Genomic DNA, 19,130 nt, shown 5'->3' on the forward strand with positions numbered 1-19,130 from the left:
TGGACTGGGAGGAGAAAGCAAAACAAGAGGCAGAAAAGGAGGGGGATGCCTTGCCCAAGAACGATCTGCAAAAGGGAGAGGGGGGCAGATGGTGCCATCACGGCAAACTATATGTGCCAGCTAGTTTGAGGAGGGAGATGCTGAAATACTGTCATAATTTCCAGCTACCTGGCCACTTCATCTATTTAAAAACATTGCATTTGGTACAAAGACAATTTTGGTGGCCAAACATGAGAAAAGACATATCATAATATGTATCTACTTGCCAAGTGTACCTGATGGGGAAAATCAGAGGGAGGAAACCACCAGGATTCCTCTGGACCCTGGAACCTCCCCCCGCTGGCCATGGTCAGTGATCTCGATGGACTTTATAATGGACCTTCCCCTCTCCAAAGGGAAGACTGTGATTCTGGTGGTGGTTGATTTGTTTTCTAAACAAGCCCATTTCATTCCGTGCTCTAAAATCCCAACTGCCAAGAAATTAGCCAATCTTTTCATGCAGCAGGTAGTTAGGCTGTATTCGTTTCCGGACAAGGTGATATCAGACCGCAGAGTCCAGTTTGTTGCCAACTTTTGGTGGGAGCTATTGAAACTGGCTGGAATTGAACAAGGGCTTAGCTCCGCCCATCATCCTGAGACCGATGGGCAAACCAAAAGAGTTAATCAAGTCTTAGAACAATTTCTACAGTGCTACATTAATTACCAACAAGACAATTGGAGTGATTTCCTGAGTTTTGCCTAATACTGTTATAACAAGACAATCCACAGCTCCACAGGAGCCTCCCCCTTCGTGGTAGTACATGGTTATGAGGGCAAAGCAATGCCCTTTGTAAAGACCCAAGCAACAACGCACCAGGGGACCTCAGAGAGTGGTGGTCTACCTTAACGACTCAATGGGAAGTAATTTTAAAAACTTTGGAAAAAGCCAAAGAGGATTACAAAAGACAGACTGATAAAAAAATGATCAGCTCCATGGAAACTACAACCAGGGGTCTATGTGTATGTTTCTATGAAAAATTTAAGGGGGGAACAACCCAGCAAAAAACTGGGGTGGAAATTTCTGGGACCCTTTCCAGTAAAAAGGATAATAAATGAAGTCGCTGTAGAGGTAAATCTACCCAAGAACTTAAAAAATGTCCACCCCGTATTCCATTTCAGCCTCCTGAAGAGAGCACCCCCTCCTAACAGATGGCATCCGGATCGAGGAACTCCTCCCCCGCCCCTCATAGTGAATGGACAACTGCACTATGAAGTGAAAGACATCCTTAACTCTAAGTTAAAATGGGATGGATTGTTTTACTTGATTCGCTGGGAGCACTTTGATGAAGGACAAAGGGAGTGGGTAAAAGCCTCAGATGTAAATGCTCCTAAACTGATACGTAAATTCCATAAGGCTTACCTAAATAAGCCAGGTCCTTTATGAAAAGGGGAGGGCTCTCTTGGGGAGGGCAGTATGTCATATATGGCCCCTGCATATCTGTCATGAATGTATATGGGTTCTGCCTCTCACTACAACCACCCCCCCTTTTAACGGTCCTCTGTCCTAAGGCGGGAAGATTCCCTATAACTAACATTGCTAGCCCCACATACGTCACTTCTGCCAATTTCAACTGTCAATGCACCTTGTACTGAATGGATCTCTAATAAAGTTACTTCAACTGGAACACCTGTGTGTTAACTGTGGAGAACTTGGGGACCCAACTGCCAGGGACTGACACATTGTCCAATTTAATATATGCCATCATGGGCCAACAATGCCTTTTTACTATCTGTAGTGGACAAACATGTTAGTCTTTGTTTTTATTTATCTACTTATTTATTTACTGTATTTGTATCCTGCCCTTCTCCCAATGGGTACCCAAAGCAGCTTACATCATTCTCTTCTCCTCCATTTTATCCTCATACCAATCCTGTGACGTAGGTTAGGCAGAGAGTATGTGACTGGCTTGGTCACCCAGGAAGCTTCCATGGCAGAGTTGGGATTTGAACCTGGGTCTCCCAGATCCTAGTTCAACACTCTAACCACTACAACACACTAGCTCTCCCTATGTGGGAGAATGAATGAACAAAAATCTAACATAGCAAACCATTCAGAACCCAATGACAGGACCATGTTCAACTTCCTGGACATCTGGACATACTGTTGCAAATCTGAATGTCAGTGTTCTACAAAAAACAACAACAACAAAGGAAATATACAATGTGAAAGTTCTGAGTTAGAACTGATCAAGAAACTAAACAGTATCTCTCATCCTGACTTAAACAGAGACTTGTATTCCCTTATTCACTATAATATCTAATACCTCTACAAGGCCCACTTTTTACAAACTTGAATTGGCTCTTCTTAACTTGTTGTATCATGTATTTACTGATGTCAGTTGATTTTCTTATGCTTCAGACTGCTTTTTTCTCAATTAGTTGTTGCTTATTCTACTTAATTACAATTTTGTTCATCTGCATCCCATGAGCAAGAGGCCTGAACCTCTGATTTCTCTCATTATCCATTATCAGTACAATTGAGGGGGGGGAGAATGCACAAGGAGCCAACAAGGCACTTCACTGGTGTAACTCCAAGTTGCTCCAGTGGAGCACCAGCACAGCAACATCATGGAGCAACACTGGTGCAAGCTGCTGCACTTGTGGGGGAAAGGGTGGAACTAGGGACTTGGCAGGCATTAGCCTGTTCCTGTTCCAGCTTGGGAAAGCACCCCTCCCCAAACTGGTGGAAAGTTACACCATCAAAAAACACAGTGTGGCCCACAGGCACCCATACAATGGGATAGGCCAAGTGCTCCCCCCCCCCGATGTGGTCCCACCACCAAACCCTGGTCAAGTAGTCTGGGTGTGTGGTACAGGATTTTGTCTCAGAGGTCTCTGCTGGGTACACTTATAGTGCGCAGCATTGCATTTCAGTGGTGGGAGAAGCAGAGTGGGCACTTAGCCAGTTTGGTGTAGTGGTTAAGAGTGCAGGACTCTAATCTGGAGAGCCGGGTTTGATTCCCCACTCCACCCCTTGAAGCCAGCTGGGTGACCTTGGGTCAGTCACAGCTTCTAGGAGCTCTCTCAGCCCCACCCACCTCACAGGGTGTTTTGTTGTGGAGATAATAACATATGGCTCAGAGCAGGGATGATTGCATTAGAGAGAAGGAGAGGGAGGGCCTTGCATCATCAGCTCGAAAGATGATACTGAGGTTGGGCAGGCAGTGAGCAACCTTTCCCAACATTGGCCACCTTTAACAAAAACTTGTGCCAATATCTACCAGCTCCCATCTGTACTAGGATAAAGCTTATCTCACACATTTTGCTCCAGGTTGAATTAAGCCATATAACAGAAAAGTAAGCCTCAGGTACCTACAATCAACAAGCTAATATCCACAGATAACTATGCAACACTCCAGAGCTGCAGGCATGATGCACTGAGTTAACATTATTCAAAAGGTGTTGCTCCACACCTGCTGCTCATCTCCAGGTACAGTTTTCTGGTGTAGTTCTCCATCCGTTGTTGGGGGGGGGGGGTTGTAGTCATTCAGTTCAGAGGCTGGGCCCCAGCTAAGTGCCCCAACCCAGGAGCCATGGGCCAAGAGCCCTTGTGCTCTTGCCCTTTGGCTTGTGCCACTACACAAGGCTCTTCCCCTTTGAAGTTAAGAGATGACCCACCTATTGGGAGAGAGAGAGGCCAGTAAGGATGCTGGCTACTGTAGGCTAGCCCTCTTCCATTCAAACTCAGCTGCTCCAACCCATTCACTCCCTGGTGCCTGCGTAAGGCTCCTCCCCTTTGAAGATGAATCACCTGAAAGATTTGTGATGGGATTCACACCAAGATTCTCCCTGCCCTCAGTTCCTCCTCTCTCCCCTCCCTTCTGTAATTTTCCCCATAAAAATATACAATATGATTTTCATAGCATCTGAAGAAGTGATCTCTGACTCATAAAAGGTACCACTGGGCTTCTATTTTACCTTGCTACACTAGACTAACACAGAAGCACCAACCCTTATGCTCTTTTCAGTCACTGCATTTCACTATGCATATGAGAAGAATGTGCTACATGTGCTCTTTAATATGCACAATTGCCATTTTGTCTGAAAGGGGAAATTGAGACAGAAAATTTGCATGTTGTCCCTTTCGTTTTTAAAATTTATACATACAGTGTATGTCATTTGTTTGTGTAATATACTATTTTTTCCATTCAGACAAAATGGTGACCACACATACTGGGAACATCGCATGTAGAGTTTTCTCATACATGTGGTGAAATGTAATAGCTTAAAAGAGCTCTTATCTCTGAAGCATCAAACTAAATATAGCTGTAGATCTCCTTGTCAGCAATTCAAATAGGCAACTTTTAGGGTGATAAATGCCATATCTCCCACAGGCCTCTTGTGAAACGACATTTTCTTTGAACTGCTTACACTCCTGCTTAAGGCCAATATGCCGAATCTTTCTCCTCTCCCCCAATATCATATATTTATTTTCTTCTTCTATATAATCCAGGTAAGTCTTTTTATCTACAATGACAAGCTTAAAATTAGCAAAGAATATTTCTGAAATGCAGTTATCAACAAATGCTAGTAAGGTAAGAGGGAACGGAGTTTGTTCTGTTATATTAATATCCACTATTGTATTGTCGAAGGCTTTCACGGCCGGAGAATGATGGTTGTTGTGGATTTTCCGGGCTGTATAGCCATGGTCTTGGACAGCCCGGAAAATCCACAACAACCAATATCCACTATTTATTAGCAGTGCAGTCCTAAACAGGGCTACACCTTTTAAGCACACATGCTTCAATGGGCTCGGAAGGGTCAGATTGTAGAGGATTTCACTGAAAATAACTCATTTAATGTTTTAATGAGCTTTATATTCACAATAAAAAAGCTACTCTAATATATAGCATAAATCCAAGGAGCAGCCCAGCCCCCAAAACGTTGCATAATTTATAGGCAGTCCCTAATCTCTTTGCTGTTCTAGTTTTGCTTCTCCCTCAAATGGAATCAGACTCTTCTCTGAACATCAGCAAACAAACTTCAGATATTCTATTTATATTCAACTTTTGCCTACAATTCATCAATAATGGGAAGAGTCTAAATGCTCCAGGAAGTGCCAGAACATCAACAAATGATTGTTTTTTCAGTTTCAAATAATGTGTCCTGAGACACAGTGTTGTCTTCAGTTTCAAATAATGTGTCCTGAGAGAGAAAAGTCAGGAATTGGCAAAAACAACAAAATATAGGGTGTGTGCAGGAAAGGAGTCCATTGTAATGGCGTAATTAAACAAACACAAACACAACTTGAGAGAGAAGTCAAATGCAAAGCCTACACCCACTTACTTGGGAGTAAACCCCGCTGAATGGAGAGCATAAATATGTATAAGATGATGTTGCATGAACCAGAATACAGCATATCATATTGATTCCCATGATCTTGTAGCCATTAGCCAGAGCTCACTGCACCAAAATCAATGTCAATGCTTTGTAGGGGTGCTGCCAATTTCTCAGCCAACATTCAGCAGCCAAACATTCAATGTTTTAATCTCAGATGTGAGCTGATCCTGGATTTGTAGCTGATCTTGTTGTAGCTGACTTTGAGTGGGAAATCAAAAACTCAAGCTACTTCCAAGTGTTATCTGGGATTCAGCTGAGAACATACCAGAAGCCAGGAGAAAATCGTATGATTATGCAGAACTCTCTTTCCTGTTTTTAACTTGTTTGACTTTATCCCTTGATAAAATGTACTAATCCAAGATTGAAGTATGTTAAGATACTACTTCCTCAAGATCACTAACTGCATAAAGAAGTATAAGAAAACTGCTCTAATCAGGAGGTCCCAGTGTAATATACTTTTCAATTTGTAAATGCCACAACCATATAAACCATATGGTTATAGGTAAATGAAATGAAATTTTCTGAAATACATGTATGTTCATTGTAAAATGATTTAAGATACAAAATTTCATGAGTTTGAATACAAAAATTTACGACTGAGACAGAGACAGAAGAGAGACCTCCATAGATTGGCAAAGGCACAGGGGGCAGTTCCAGATTTTTGTACACACTCTACCCTACTTAAATAACTTGAGCAGCTGTGTGGACTATCAGCTCCCCTAGTTGAGAACTACCCTGCCCTCCATTTTCTACCTTTGCTTTGATTTATCTGTTCCCAACCCCCCACCCCCACCCCCAGGATGAAAAGAATGAACACAACAAATTATGCTTGGGAAAGTTGACATAATTTTCATAAAGAGCTCCTTGACAACTGCATGTAAGAATTCTTCTGCTAAATATTACCTCTTTAGGTTCTTAGGGAGCACTCTTTTGAAAAATTGAGGCTCAAAACCCTTCATACACATACACTTTGATCCTACATACATAAAGTGATAAATTCAACACACTAGCTACCCACATTGTAATTTCCATTTAGTATAGGAGGTTTAAGCAAATACATGATAAGGTGGGGTGGGTGGACACTGAGCCACCACATACCACTTCCTCAACTTTCAGCATTCTCTAGCTAGTGATCTGGACATCAGCACTATGGGTGCTGATAGTTCTTGCAGCTGACTTCCAGTATCAGTTGGAAATATTTGGGAACTGATCAGCTTCCAGTGAAGTTAGATCAGCATGACAGTGTTGCACCACTTAGAAGAAGAACCAATATTGCCAGTAGCAAACTAGAAAAGAGTCCAGTAGCACCTTTAAGACTAACCAACATTACTGTAGCATAAGCTTTCGAGAACCATAGTTCTCTTTGTCAGATGCATGAACTGTGTTTCTCGAAAGCTTATGCTACAGTAAAGTTGGTTAGTCTTAAAGGTGCTACTGGACTCTTTTCTATTTTGCTACTGCAGACTAACACGGCTAACTCCTCTGAATGTTGCCAGTAAAATTTAACAAAATAAAATGTATGGCAATGGATGCCTGAATGTACCACATTTTAGGAGTCATATGTTAGAAAGTCCTCTTGTTCCTGTACCCCCTCTGCTGTTTCCACAGTTGCCACTGCCCATTCTTTCTGGCAAATCAGATTAAGGCCCAAGATATGAGTGCAGATTACTGATGCAGGGGCAGTGAGTCTGATAGCATGGGATCAAACTGTTGTTGTGCATCTGGTCAGTGCCTGGATGGGAATCCCATTACGCAGTCTGGAGTTCTAAGGTGGCAAAAAATGATAATAAAAGTCTAGGCAAACCAATTTTCTACTAACATCAGAGTTCTAATTTTTCTAAACTGCTTTTTAAAATTGTTCTGCAGATTTCTCTGCTAGCTGCCTTGAGATTTTCCCTGTAATTTTAAGGCCAATGCAAAATTCTTTTTTGTAAATACGCTTTTAATTTATAGCTGATATGGTAATTAGGGCCGATATTGCAATCTATGGCTTCTAATGTTGACGTAGTTTTAATTATGCGTTAACGATTAGAGTTTTATTGCAAGATCTCGCCAGGATATGAGCTTTCGAAAGTCAGAGCTCCCTTTGTCAGATACATGAAGTGGAAAAAGGTAGGTGTCTTTAAAATCCAGGCAGAGGTGGAAGGGGTATTGCAAATTAGAATGTCAGGAAGCTAACTATAATACATGTTGTAATTAGCTTGATACAGAATGGGTGCGAAGTGCAGAAAATTAGCATCTGTAGTGTGATAAAAATTCGAGTTCCATGAAATGTAAAACAAGATAACATTGGAAAAGAAAGTTGAACTCACCCAGAACAAGCAGCTCCACTGACTCCTCATTCTTACCCTCCACATCGTCCGGTGTGATAATGATGCAGTAGTACAGACCGCTGTCTCCCCACATCAATTTTCCTATGTGGAGGTCTGCATCTGAAAGACAGTATAAGACTGAAAGTATAAGCAGAGGCACACCAAAAAGGTGGAGGCTAAAAACCAAACCTATGTCACCATGTTCTGGAAGGGACAGATTCTTGAGATTGGCTGAATGAAATGCATATTCAATAAAGCAGTTTTTTCAAAAAAAAAATTAGCATGGAGAGCCCCTGGATTGGGAGACCAATGTTTAAATTCCAGGATGAGCAAAAATGAACCACAAAATTGATTACCTGGAATATTAAGTAGCAGATCAGTTCAATTTTACAGCTGAGGCCGCGAAGCAGACATCAGGAATAAGTGTTACCTTCAGCAATACCCATCCTCACCCAAAGCCTGTATTTTGAGAGGAAGCTGAATTGAAGAGCCTGCTACATAATCTAACTAAATACTTCATATGAGGGATAACAATCATTATGCCTGTGCATAGCATTACAAATAATTCAGTCATAGTAACATCACTCTGTAGCACTAATAGATAACATAGCAGAGATGGTAAGTTAGAATGACGAACATTCCACAGAGTGCCTCAACAAACCTACAGAAGATCAACAGGGAAAAGGGTGAAATGTTCCTTTTCTTGCCTAAGGATTCGTTTAAGTAACTTTGGGGGATACAAAAGGTCTCATTTCAAAAGTGCCAGAGGAGTTTTATTGCTTTGTGTAAACACATACACTTCTCAGTCAGCTTCAATGCAAGTTCTTAAAACAATAGTTCTGTGGGTTTGAGTTGGAATGAGAAAAATCCTCCAGTGGAGTATGCTTATTGGCTGTGATTTTGATGCTACAATGCCCGCCCCCCACCCCCACCTGCCATCGCTAGTTTTGCATCTATTTTTAAAATACTTGCGGGGGGGGGGGGTTAAAAGAAAAGGAGAATGAATAGACAAATGTACATAATATACTTTTTTTAAAAAAAGAAGCCTGGGAAACAAGCATTTGATTCACTAATATGTACACTTGTCATGTAAACTGTGAAACTAGGAAGAAGCCAGGATTATGTTGTGAGCAAAGAACCCTCTGTGATTTTTCTTTTAATATTGCATTTGTCTTTAGCCTGTCTTCTCCAGCAGTGTATTTTACTAAATTAACTGGCTGATTAAGACAGAGAAGTGTCTCACACTGCAATGACAGACCCAGGGAAGTCTGCCTTTTACATTCTCCATCTCTCTTTAATTCTTCCAAAAAATCAGAAGAGGAGAGATGCATAACAGAGCAAGGAAGGAATGCACAGAGAAACTGTAGGTTAAATTTGCTTTAAAAACTGAGCTTGTCCCTTTTTCTCCTTGAGGGAGTAAACTCTAAATGACCCAGACTGAGCATAGGATAACTGCTTAAACTGATGATGCATTAGAAAGCTTTCTGCTGCATTGTGGCTCGACAGTAAAACAATGAGTTGTGTAGTTCCTTTGGGTGTCCACACCTGAAGTCTTGGCTACAACTAATGGCAAATGGTTTGAGGTTTGGGAATGTTTTTGAAAATGAGCATACAAACATAAAAATACTAAACTAATACATATGATGTAGTTTTTAGTTTGATTTGGGAAATTCATCCCTCTCAACCTGATCTGCCAGGTGGGACAAAAAATGTGAAATAAGATGATGGGTGGAATCAGCCAATATTAGTGGTGTGCACTGTGGCAGAACAAAGGTCCTTCTTTGTGGTATGGGTTAGTGTAGACTGACCACGTGATAACCTTTTAACTCAATGATTCAGTGATAAAGTTGAGCCAAATAATGAGTCAGCAGTTCTAAAACTATTCCATAAGAAAATTCTAATATATTCCCCTCATTCTCCCTAACTGTCAATCAATAAAAAGAGAGGTTCTGTTCATTATTAAACTGCTGTATAGTTACCATGGACAATGGTGACATCTCGCCCCTTGTAGAATTCTCCAATTGTGACTGCAGAACCCTGCTTGGAAGCCACAATGCGAACTGTTCTCCTGCTGTCAACGCAGTCCACGTAGGGGTCCCATTCCAAGTTCCTCTTGCTCACTGCCTGTATCCCTGCAGAGACCACGCCTAAAGCTTCTCCCATGCGGTCTTGGCAATAGGACTTGAATTTCCATTGCACTACAGCTGGTTGAGTGGAGGAGGTTGAAAAATGGCATCGAAGCACAACAGGCTGAAAAAGCATCGCTACCCTTTTCTTTTCAGGCACCCTGACCAGCAGTCCTTCAATCACAACTACAAAACAAAAGCATTAACATTACAGAGTTGCAGAAGAAAGACCATCTGAATGACTAAGAGCTTCTTTTAAAAAGTCAGGTCCAGGTTCTATTTTAAAATGGGGAAACCCAATTCAGCACATGCAACTGCAAAAGAGGAAATAACATCCTCTTTTCCTTTAAAAGTCTATGGGGTTTTGAGTTGGCTCAGAACTGCCCTGTGGTGGGAGAACAGGCTCCTGCAGCCCCCCTGTGTCATTTTCCCAATCCAAAAAGGCCCCAATGGGGAATTATTTCCCCCTTTTAGCAACTGTATATACTAAATGGAACCTGGACCCTTGTTAAAAACTGCCTCATGTAGTTTGGCCCTGAGATGGAGTACTAAGCGATAACTATTCCCCTAATCATAGAATCTTTAATGCTAAGAAAAAATAGCATTGAAGGAAAATTGGCAGCGAAGAAGCAAAAAGGTTGTTCTTTTAATGCAACAGAACAATAACAGACCAGTACAGAACACTTGATAAAGTGGTGCTTGTACACCACTTTGATTCCCGTTTTCTCCATTGTGAATGATGAATGATGAAGCAGCAGGAAATAAGCTACAGGTAAAACATAAGCAAATTTAACCTCTCGATGCAGGATTTACACTGAGCAAAGAAAACAGAATTTTGAGTGCTTGTTTTGAGATGTAAGAAGATTTTATTTACATCCATCCTTTCTTTTTTAATGGCTAACACAAAGTAAAACACAAATGGATCCAAGGAGGCCAATAGAAGATGGCAGGTTTTCTCTCCTCCCTTAAGTTTCTAAGGCATCTTCCAGAATGTCTTAATGTTCTGGTTTCAGTTCCCTTCATTACTATTTTACTTTCTTCATTTCATATAACTTGCTGTCCCAGATTTTCTCCCTTTTTTTCTCCAATCTTTCTGAAACTTGTTTTCCCCTGATTTTTTTTTCTGAAATGGGATTGGTTTCAGTTTTTCACCTGTCTGTAATGCTTGTCCTATTTTAAACAGTACTCCACAGTGAATGGGAAGCACATTGAAAACTTGAGAATGGGAAAAACAGTTTTTAAAACAAAATGGCTCAACCCAGCATTACAAATGGGACATAAATGGCTGTGTCTGAAAAGGGTAAAAAAATCCGTTAGCAACTGACAGCCAAACCACTTGTGTCTGAAACGGCACAAAAATGAACTAGCAACCAGCAGCCAAAATGGTTTAAAAGGCTGTGTGAAAAGGGATTAAGAGCACACCTGTGCACTGTGCCTGTGCACTATTTTCCAGCCCTGTGGGCACTGCATTGTAGGTTCCTTTTCAACATGCAATCTAAAGAGAAAGGCAAGTATGTGGGATCAACTTGAAAGAAAGGGAAACCATGTCTTGCTATTGATCTGGGATGAGAAGAAGCTTCAAGGTAATTCTCATCACCCACACCCTTAAGCTCACCATCTCTTTGCCCCTCTGGCCACCCTGACCACACTCACCTGGCTGGTGGCCGGGGGGGGGGGGGGTTGGGAGAAGCATGTGCATGCGGTCCCCCCTTTGCATAGGAATCCCAGTGTGCGCTGAGTGAAACTGCCCCTTTGGAGGCAGTTTTCACTTCCATCGTGCATGCACCATTGCTCCTTCTTTCGTCTCACTGGAAAACATGTGCAACCATCGCACTCACTTTCCATCAGAATGAAGGAAGAAGCTGCAGTGCATGCACTAAAAGTGAATACTGCCTCCAAAGGGGTGGTTTTCACTAAGCGAGCACCAGGATTCCTCTGCAAAGGTGGAGTGTGGGAAGTAACGTGTTATGTGCACAAGTGTTATGCTCATGCATGAGCGGTAAGTACCCTGCTGTCCCCTGCCCCCAGCCCCCTACTTAGCCCTTTGGAATCCCTGGCAACCCCCCGCCCCATTTTACTAGGGTTGCCAGATGGCGTCCAGAATAATACCGTTCCTGTTCAGCGTGATGATGTCACTAATGCATGTGACATCATCATGCTGACCCACTTCTGGGTGCCCAGAATGGCTGACCAATTCTGGCTGGTGCTTCACAGCCGCAGGAGATTGGGCAGGCATCCAGAATGACTGGCCAGTCCCGGTCATCGCAGCACAGCCACAGCAGGTTGGCTGGGCACCTAGACCGGCTGGCCACTTTCCCAGGCCAGCAGTGCCATCGCTCAGCTGCAGGAGGCTGGGTGGCCGGGCTAGACAAGGGTGACAGAGCAGGGGGGAGGGGCCAGGTGTCTGGTATTCAGAGAATGTCCCCCCCCCAATACTGGACTGTCCAGTTGAAAACTGGACACTTGGCAACCCTATATTCTGCCCATCTTGCCCTCTGCAGAAACTACAAAAAACAATGATAGAAACATCCACCTGCAACAGCTCAGCACACTACCTGGTCTAGTCAAGGCTCTATTTGTGTATGGGGGAGGCATTACTCACCAGTGCTGAGTACCAGCACCATTTGGAGCTGCAACCAGCAGGAGGGTTGTAGGGAGGGGCATTCTCCGTTTGAGAATTAAAAAGAAAAACAAGGCCTCGTCTGCTTACAGGAAGTTTTTATCATAGATTTCTGCTGATTCCTAGAGCCAGGGCTCATTTTGAGGGGTAACACACAGGAACGCAGTTCCAGCAGTTCCCCAAAGAGGTCACATGTCAGGTGGCCCCACCCACCTGACTCTCGGCCATTTTGGGCCCGTTTTGGCCTGGATTGGGGCCGAAACGGCCCAGATTGGGCCTCTGACGGGTGGTGGATCTCTCTCCCGCTCATCAGCGGCCCGATCCTGACCATTTTGGGCCCCTTTTCAGCCACTTTCAGCCCCCTTTTGCCATTTTGGGCCCAATTTTGGCCCTGTATGGCCAGGATTGGGTCCAAAACAGCCAGAATAGGTGATGTCAGGGAATGTGACATATGCAAATCAGTTATACTAATGACACACTTCCAGTGATGGCAAGAGGCATGGCATATGCTAATGAGTTATGCTAATGAGTTCCTCCAGCTCTTTTTCTACAAAATGACCCCTACCTAGAGCTATCCACAAAATATGGTAGGAACTTCTGGCTTTACCATAGAGAATTTCCTAGAGCTATCCTCTGTTACTTCTAGGTTGTACTATGAATTGCCAGAACTCTATGGTATTTTTATTTTTTATTTTTCTCCCATTGCTGCTTCCAGCAGTGGCAGACAATAGGATTGCCAAATTGAGGTTAGAAAATTCCTGTGCATTTCAGGGTGGAGCCTGGAGAGGGTGGGGTTTCTGGAGGGGAAGCACCTCATCACGGTATAATGCCTGTGAGGCCCCACCCCACCGACCGCACCTTCCCCTCATCCTGCCATCCTCCGGGTCGACACCAGGGGGAGATGGGGAGCTCCCTCTGCCTCAGACTGGGTAGGGGCAAGGGTTCAGGCACCCGGGTCTGCCTCCTACCCGCTGTCCTGGAAGCCACTCGCTGTCTCTCTGTTCCACGTTCCAGTCAGCCACTTCCCCCTCGGCATCACTGGGAGCTTCCCCTTTATAGCCCCTCCTTGCTCCACCCCTGGACCCTGCACCAATCCCCACCTGTGATTCCGCCACCCCCGGCCTGTGCACCTGGCTTCCCTGCCCCCATTGGGCCCGCCGCCCATCCTTCTCACCCCCCCGTGCCTCCCATTCCCCCTGAGCCCTGTTCCTCCCTCCCCCGTCCCCAGCCAATCCCTGGCTGCGGCAGGCCAGCCTCCACCTGAGTCTCAGACAGGGGAGCCCTCCCAGGAGCTGTCCAGCCAATCCAGGGCTGGGATGGCTTGTTCGCTGCCCCACCTCCCGGCCTCTCCGCCCAGGGCCTTCCCCCGCCAGCGTCTGACCGCGCCCGTCCTTGGGCCGCTGCCTGGGGCGGCCCTAACGGCAGCGTCGGCGTCGACCCCACCGCGTTGCTCCCGGCCCACGGCCCCGCCACTGCCGGCACGCCGGGCGTTCGTTCCGGCCCCGGCCGTTTTGCCGCCGCTGGAGGGCCCTTCGGCTTCTGTTCCGGCGGCCGCAGCCACGGCGGCGGGCCTATTCGTCTCCTCAGCTGCACGCCGGCCGGCCCTCTGCTCACGGCTCGCTCCTCAGCCAGGCCTGGCATCGTCGCAGGCCCATCCGTGAGTGGAGGCTGCTGGGGGGGGTGCTGCTGGTGGTGGCGGGGCCCCAGGGGGCTGGGTGGGGTGGCTGGGCGGGCCCAGTCCGGGGCGGGAGAGGCCTGCCCCGGACAATGCCATAGAGTTCACATGCTAAAGCGGCTATTCATTCCACGGTAACTGATCTCTGTGTCCCGGAGATCAGTTATACATCTGGGAGATCTCCAGCTACTACCTGGAGGTTGGCAACTCTAGTGGTAGGGTTGCCAGCCTCCAGGTAGTGGCTGGAGATCTCCCGGAATTACAACTGGTTTCCAGGCCACAGAGAACAATTCACCTGGAGAAAATGGCTACTTCAGGGGGTGGACTCTATGGAATTATGCCATGCCAAGGTCCCTTACCTCCCCAAAACCCACTTTCTCCAGGTTTCACCCCCTAGATCTCCAGGAATTTCCCAACTTGGAGCTAGCAACCCTATCTAGTGGACACCTTAGGCTTCCCAGTTGCCTGCTAGTGGGCTGCAATCTCTCAGGGTTTTGCCAGTTGCTGGGAACTGGAGGGAGGTTGCAAACTCCTTGGCGATTGGCTGCCACCAGCAGGCAACCCAGAAAAGCTCACACGTGGTGCATTCCCAGTGAGGAGCAATGATATCACTTCCAGAAGTGATGTCATCACACTGGCCACAAGCGACTTCTTGCGCTTTGCTGAGGCCAATGTTGGTCCCGAATGAGCTGAATTTTCCCTGCACAAAGTGCAGAAGCACACTAGTGGATAGTGTGGTGATGTCACTTCTGGGAAATGATGTCATCACGCAAGAGCTGGGAGTACGCTTGAGGAAAAGACTCCTGGGAGGCACGAGTTAAGTGCCAGGTCCCTTTCCCTTGCTGAAAGGGTATAGGGACTGGCAACCCTACTCCACCCTCACTACCTGCCCCTTACTGGGGGCTTGGAAGCCTTACTCCCAAGTCCTGATGGGGGAATTGGTGGAAATCAGTGCAACCATATATATGAGTACTAGCACTGGTATCTTTTTAAAAGCACCAGGTCTATTCAAATGTTCATGATTAACGATTCATGAATCAGAATGTAGCTACAAAAGCATTTCATAGCAGTAATGAGGACTGAGGGACAATTTTTATCAAACAAGCCTTGCATGCAACCCATTGCTTCCACATCGCTCCAAGAATGACATCATACCTGGCCCGCTATGGAAGTGCTCAGCCCATTCCCACACCTTTTCCCATTTCCAGCCAGGTAAGAGATGGTGAGGGGGCTGAGGCTGGGAGCAAAGGATCCCGCGTAGTCCACTGAATGACTGCTAACCCTATCCCTCTACCCTTCCAAAAAATGCTACAAACTGAACACTTTGAAAAGACAGGACACACACATGGGGAAATTCCACATAACCTGCAGTGTGGAACAATCACACTCAAACGTGCTGTGATCAAAGGTGCCCCACAGGCAGCAAGGAAAAAACAAATCAAGGCTGCTGTCAGGAAGAAGCCTATAATAAGGTGAAATAATTAAAATTTCTTATGGACAAACATTGCAATCCTAATCAGCTTAGACTGGAGTAACTCTTCTTAGGATTCCACTGCAAGACTCTTTAAGGAAAGAAAGCCATTTTAAGCAGTACTAGTTAGCTTGGAGGAATTCTATTTTCACTGACACAGCAGAATCAAATGCTATTATCCAAGGACTTCAATTTAAATGACTTATGGGATCAGATTCTGAGTGAATAGGTCTGATATTAACTTAGGAAATGTGGAACAATTTAAGCTATTTCATATTTAACCCACATGTAATTGGAAGCTGAGTATTGCATCATACGTGCTATAGATCTAAATTTCATATATCGTGCTAATAGCTGTGCACATGACAAAATTTCTCCAGTTGAGAAACGGGGAAGAAATAAACACTTCTGATCAGGGCTTTTTTCTGGGAAAAGAGGTGGTGGAACTCAGTGGGTTTCCCTTGGAGAAAATGGTCACATGGCTGGTGGCCCCACCCCCTGATCTCCAGACAGAGGGGAGTTGAGATTGCCCTCCATGCCGCCAAGCCGCTTGGCGACGCAGAGGGCAATCTCAACTCCCCTCTGTCTGGCGATCAGGGGGCGGGGCCACCAGCCATGTGACCATTTTCAAAAGGTTCCGGAACTCCGTTCCACTGCATTCCTGCTGAAAAAAAGCCCTGCTTCTGATCACTGACTATTAGTTCAGTTGATGGAATACACTCCAGGGAGTGTATTATATAATCCAGGGAGGCTACACTCCTCCCTGGATTACATAAACAAGAGCATCAGCAGTACCTCCTTTTCTTATAGGGCAAATTTTCATAACACACAAGATGCTGGTTAGAAGGCTGACCAAGGCAAGAAGCTCTTGTACAAACATGCATCTTAAGCAAAGCCTAACCCATAGGATCTATCGCTTTAAAAGCATTTCCAGCACCATTGACATAGACATCACTTACATAAATGAGCCCTCTCTTCCTGAAACATTTACAAGTCCAAATAAGGTAACTGAGAGAACAAGTTAACAGTTCAGAAGAAGGTGAGAATCCTCATGGTGAGAAGGGATGAGGAAACTGTAGGGACAGATTTTAAATAAGGAAACCAAACCATTTAGAAGATAAATTTTCAGAGTCTATCAGGATTATGGGGAAATACAAGGTCAAAGTTAATATAAAGTGTTGCAGAACTGGTATGATTACAGGGAATAGGAAATTTAAGTGGCCATTCAACAGACCGTATGAAGTCCATTCATGTAATGATATTTTCATCACAGGCTACTTTTATACCTATTGATGGTTACCACCTGCAGTTTTTGAATTCCTGGAATGAACAAACATATAATGGAAGCTTCAAAACATCAGACTATTACATGATAATTGTAATAATCCCATGAAAACTCTGCTTGCACAAATTCACCCTAAACAGATGAAGAGGAATCACATTTTCGTGAAATCAGTTTCAGTGCTCTGTAAGTAACTGGAATCAGCTAATAATATAAATCCAGCCTGCAGGTTGCATGTGGTCTTTGAACCATTTCTATTTTGCTTACAAACTCATTGCCCTTTTGTTAATGTGACCCAACAGATTTATACTAGAAATCTTCAAATCTTAAAGATATAATCAGACAACCGTGGTATCACCAAACAGATTAAGCACATGGCCAGCCACTCAACAGCTGTTTTAGCATGGATTTCTAGTCTTCAAGTGACAGAAGCCCATTAAGTCAAAAAGGTTCCTGCTCCTTGAATATTTTTGGTACTAATAAAAGGAATGTCACTCTTAAAGGCCAAAATGACTACTATTTTATATAATAGTTACTGTACAATAGTTATCCTATGCACTCCAAATGTGCTGTTAGATGTTAGAATTATGGAAATCAAGTCCTGTGAAAACCAAATGTTTGTAGAAAATTGGGAAGTGAGAAAATATTGCTATTTGGGTTACCAGCTGACCAGCAAAAATGCCCTGGGCCAATTCTTGATTGCAGAGATTAGCAGGTGATACTTTTCATAGCATGAGATTGGCATTGCCATCTGTTAATGTCTGCAGATCAATATGCTCAAATATTCAACAATAGAGCCAGTTTAAAAAATGCTGGCAGCGGCAGCCTAACTTGCCACACTGAGTATATCCAAAAAGTTCTCTGTTCTCTTAATATGTTGCATAAACAAGGGCATTTAAACTGAATAAAAAATCTCTTACAGTAACATTAAAATGACACCCAGCATTATGACCACATTTGTGATCCTGTCCACAGTTCGTTTTCCCACCAAAAACAGTATTGAACTGGAAAAAGAATGAGAGAAAAGTAACTAAGATGGTTATAAGTGCTCGATTCTAGGATTAGTCAATTACCTTATGAGTCAAGTAGTCTGAGCCAATCAGAAATATTTTGGTTATATTTCAGACTGAACAAGAGAATGAGTAATCATGACGAGAGAAGAAAGGCCTAGTAGACAATGCTTTGCACTTAGCAGGAACTGTCTAGCAGGAATGTCTGCTTATGTTCAACAACAGAATTGGTGTGGAATCTAGACACTGCTCATAGTGAAAGAAAATAAGACAGCCCAGAGCTTCAAACTGAAAGAGTAACCTTCATCTTGAGCAAGCATATTACAAAAATATGACTGGTCAAGACAAACACAGAAACTAATAGAAAGAACAGCATATAACATATCCATTGCAGAAGAGTTAGTTGATTTTGGACTGGTGTCTCTTGATCCTTTTCATTCCTTTTTTGACCACTGGGAAAATAAAAGTCTCAGTTATTATTAGTCTGGACAAACAGATACACTCTCCTTTGCTTCATCTCAGCTATCAAAGCATCACGGAAACAGAACCAAAATTGTGAATTTGTTTCACTGAAGGGAGGGGAGCGCGAACCCATGTTAAGGTCATTTAATAACAACCACTGAGTAATAATAGTTTGGTGTTCATATGCATGTTCAGTCATTGTTATCCTACTGAAAGTAATGTTTTTAAGTGCTTTACTTGATATTATCAGTTACTAGAGAGGAATCAAATACACCATTGGACAAGATCAGAAGGGCTTCACAGCAGCAATGACACCTTTCACCATAAATCTCACCCAGCAAGAATTTGGCAAAATACAGAAAAGAGAGGACTTTTATTAAACTTTGTTAACAGTATACTAAAAGTTAACTGAGAAAGCTGAGTCCACAGCTAGAAATGTTCCTACCTAGTCAAGGTGGAGGAAGTTTCTCCATCCTAAGGAACCTTCCACCATTTTATGTGGTATGGCTCTTGCATTGGAGGAACAGCATTTAAAACTGGAGGAAGACTTAAAACTTTACTTAATGGAGTGGTAGGACACAGGTCACTGTGATGATGAAATTAAAGGATACTTTAGAGTAAACGTATGTCGTGTTGCAAAAGTCTTTTAAAAAGTAGGTTTGTTGTATGTTAAAGTGTGAGGCAGCAAGGGCGATCATCATGACTACCTTCAGGTTGGCTTCAAAGGTCAGAAACCCTTGAGGCAGATTCACACATGCAGTCACACCAGATGATGGTCACATCTCTTGCTCTC

General features: G+C 43.9%; 1 protein-coding gene across 2 annotated transcripts in view; it reads right to left on the minus strand.

The window, feature by feature from the left end:
- Positions 1-19,130, minus strand: part of ILDR2 (immunoglobulin like domain containing receptor 2) — an 82,621-nt gene that overhangs the window by 54,213 nt on the left and 9,278 nt on the right. For both annotated transcript variants that reach the window (XM_054975060.1, XM_054975059.1), the window contains exons 2-3: positions 9,671-10,003; positions 7,692-7,811 (exon numbers count right to left, since the gene is read on the minus strand). In XM_054975060.1, coding sequence (XP_054831035.1) covers positions 7,692-7,811; positions 9,671-10,003 — 453 coding nt within the window. The remainder of the gene's footprint in view (positions 1-7,691; positions 7,812-9,670; positions 10,004-19,130) is intronic.

The sequence above is a fragment of the Eublepharis macularius genome, chromosome 3 (assembly GCF_028583425.1).
Source record: "Eublepharis macularius isolate TG4126 chromosome 3, MPM_Emac_v1.0, whole genome shotgun sequence".
Lineage (NCBI taxonomy): Eukaryota > Metazoa > Chordata > Lepidosauria > Squamata > Eublepharidae > Eublepharis > Eublepharis macularius.